Source organism: Arachis duranensis, chromosome 4 (genome assembly GCF_000817695.3).
Source record: "Arachis duranensis cultivar V14167 chromosome 4, aradu.V14167.gnm2.J7QH, whole genome shotgun sequence".
In the NCBI taxonomy this organism is placed as follows: domain Eukaryota; kingdom Viridiplantae; phylum Streptophyta; class Magnoliopsida; order Fabales; family Fabaceae; genus Arachis; species Arachis duranensis.
In genome coordinates, this window is record NC_029775.3 from 117,585,600 (window position 1) to 117,589,179 (window position 3,580).

Consider the following 3,580-nt stretch of genomic DNA (forward strand, 5'->3'; position numbering starts at 1 on the left):
AGCCACATAAATTAACATTGCACTACTTAACAAGTTACAAATTAAAAAACACACCTGAGAAGCTGCGAATAATAAATGAAAATTGAATGTTACTAATAATAATAAATTAAAGAATAAACATATGGGTGACGGATACTTAGTTCTTGAAGACCAGACAGCCACTTCAAATTTCTCGAAACAAAAGTTCAGAAACTCCAAATAAAAGGGCCTCTTGAATACTGAAAATGAAATTTAATTATTAGAAAGTAAGGAATAGATATAGTAATTAATACCAAGCTAAGATTATTAAGCTTACCCATTTAGTAAAAGCTAAAAAGTGTGTAAACAATTATATACGACTTATTAAAAATACACACAGAATAATAATAATAATAATAACTCAATAATCATAAGCATATGCTTATGCATGTATCTTTAATTTATATATTATTATTACTTGCGCGCCGTGCTATGATTGTATCAGGTTTGAGACCCTCTGGAGGAGGAGACACTATGTCAGCAAGGAGGCCATTGATGTCAAGAACAAGAAGCTTTTTCTTCAAGCATCTAATAACATAAGTATTATTCTGAACACCTTTCATTGATATCTTAGAAACTACTTTGTTACTTTGGTTTTCATCAGACTCCATGTTATTGTTACTTTCTTCTTGTCTATGATATATATTAAAGAGAGAAAACGTGAACATATATATAGAGAGATCGAGTGCTTTGTGATTTTTCAACTTAAGGGTGGTTCGTTTTATTAATTTACTGGGAACTTGGAATGTACTTTCAATGGTTAGAGAAGCGCAAAAGTTTTTCACTATTAATTACTTTACCACCTTTTTCATTATAGAAAATTTATTCCTACGTTATTATGTATTTAGTTAATTATTAAATATTATTATTTTTAGTGATATGACAAATTGAAAATGTATAATTTAGTGTTATGTAAAATTTATTAAAATGTAATTTATCTACATTAATAGTTTAAAATTTTGTTAACAAGCTAAGTGTTTTATGTGTATTTTAAATATATTAAAATAAAAAAGTTTACGTATAAAAAATATAAATAAGATAATATAACATTTTTAAATTTACTATACATTAAAGTTTTGAAAAAAATTTTTTCACTTTTATCTGTTGAACCAACGTCTTTAAGACATTTTTTATTAACTAAATGTATAATTTGAACAAGTTTCTTATAAGATTTATCAACTAAAAAAATTATTAAAAAACAAGANTTATATATTTATTTAAGTAAAAGATAAAAAATTACTATGAATAACTTTAACATATATTCTTAATACACATGTTAACTAAATTCAAAATTTATTAACTTTTTTAAAGATAAATTGGATAATCCAAAATTCTAGGTATTACATTAGAAATCACTCACACATTCAACACTAAAGGATTTCTATTCATTATTTAGTTTTTGTCAAATTTTAAATTCAAATACAACATATTAAGAGACACATAATTTATCACTTGAATTAAAGTCTCAGGCTTTCAGCTGCGATTTATTAATTCTAAAATCATAATAAATTAAGGGCGTTTGGATCAGTCTATAAGTAGTTTTTTTTTATTTTTAACTTATAAAAAATTATAACATTAATATTTGATGTAATTTTTAAAATTAAATTATAAATTTTTAAAAAATTATTTAAACACTTATAGAAAAATTAAAAAATTTTCTTATAATAAAAAATATTATATTTTTAAAAACAAATATTTTTATGGTTAAAAAATTAATTAAACTATTTATTCAAATGACTTGGAATGAAGAGTTGTTAGATAAAGCTCTAATAAATATCCTTAGCTAGAATATATATATTATATTTTTGGGCTAGATCCTTAGCTAGAATTTAATTTTGCTCTTGGAAACAGAAACAGTTTTCTTGGGAGCGATGAAAACTGAAACGTCTGCCCAAATTTTTGTTTTCTTGTTGGGAACCGTTAGTCCGGTCCCTTCAATTAGAACTCCCTTCAGCCCAATAAAGGAGAACATGCATCCGTAGTGGGCCTAGCTCACTAACACAATACTCCTGCTGGAAGCCCAATGGGCTATCTCAAAGGGCAAATTTTCCGGTTTTTTGGATGGGTTCTTTTTTTCCAAATAGTGAGAAAATAGACCAAAACGTATGTCCCAAAAATTACAGCCCAAAAAAATATAGTAAAAAAATAAAAGTATAAGACATTACTTTTACTGTTTTCAATAAAATGTTAAACTCGGATAAATATATCGATAGCATTTTTGATGAGTTATATAAAAATGAAACAATAATGTAATATTTTTGTAGGAAACATCAGTAAATATAACAAAAAACACTTATTTTTATTTTATTTTTATAAAAGGAACAAACAACAAAAAGACTTTTCTTGCTTAATATTTAAGTTAGCAGTGTTGCCCATTTTGATGCAAGAGCTGTCAAAGATTTTGTGTTTGTATTGTGCATGGTGGATTTAGGAAGAGGCCCTTCAATTCTTCATGTCCATGTATTACCCACCATTGTACGGAAGAATATAATATTACTTTAATATGATGGTAAGTTTTAACATTCATGCTTCTTATCTGACTCCTACAGCCCCGGCCCACTTAATACTCTACTAACCTAATTCATTCATGTCCCAATAATCATTGTGGTTCTCTCAAGTAAAGTCTTAATATATTCATTCAACCACTTCAATAATATCACCTGAAGAAGTTTCTATGCTGTGCACAATTTTGTTTATGTCAAAAGGATTATGTTGTTATTTTCCAATAATCTTGTTCGAGTTGAATAATATGTTACTTAGAAAGTAAGAATTTTAAGTATTACATATCTATGACTTAGCTTAATTATATATGGTATACAATTTGTGTACTTTATTTGATAATATATGGTATGTTATTCATATTACTAGTATAAGTAATACACATGATAAATTTGTATTCTAGCTAGCTTTAACTTGTTCAGGTAAAAATTAAATGAAGTATGTGACGTGAACATAAAAAGAATACTTAACAGAGATAGAGTCGTGAAGCAGTTATATATCCTTAAAAAGACATTGTCGTGCAAGAAGGGTGATAAAACATAGAAGATTGAAATTTTTAGCTTTGCCTCTTCTATATATTAACCGTCTTTTTTGAATGATGACATGATGAACTGTAGCCAACAGGCCAAGTAGAAGGTGAAATTAAATTCTTTATAAATTGAGCATTTCTTAAATAAACTTGTTATTTATACTCACGCACGTGCGATGACATGAAATCAAGGCATCATGTACTAAAGCTACGATGATTATATCAGTGTTATTAAAATTAAAGTTATATTTTTTTTATATGTTTGTAACATTTTTTTTAGATAACACTTTTCTAAAATATCATAACTATTATAATATAATCACGAAAATTATTTTTAATATGAACATAGAAATAGTGTTTTGGTTGAATATTGATATTTGAAGTGTATTATAGTATTATAGAAATTATTCAACACATTTTCTGCTTGTTGAACAGGATGTTGCCACGTGTTCAACACACTTTTACTATTAACTTCCCACCTACAAAATCCACATATCTATAATTATACCAAATAATTTTATTTTCAACAAAAAT

General features: G+C 26.2%; 1 protein-coding gene across 1 annotated transcript in view; it reads right to left on the bottom strand.

Moving 5' to 3' along the window:
- Positions 1 to 629, bottom strand: part of LOC107486250 (uncharacterized) — a 2,206-nt gene extending 1,577 nt beyond the window's left edge. The window contains exons 1-3 of the mRNA XM_021141718.1: positions 437 to 629; positions 120 to 218; positions 55 to 62 (exon numbers count right to left, since the gene is read on the bottom strand). Of these exons, the coding sequence (XP_020997377.1) occupies positions 55 to 62; positions 120 to 218; positions 437 to 629 (300 nt within the window). The remainder of the gene's footprint in view (positions 1 to 54; positions 63 to 119; positions 219 to 436) is intronic.
- Positions 630 to 3,580: the final 2,951 nt, after the last annotated feature.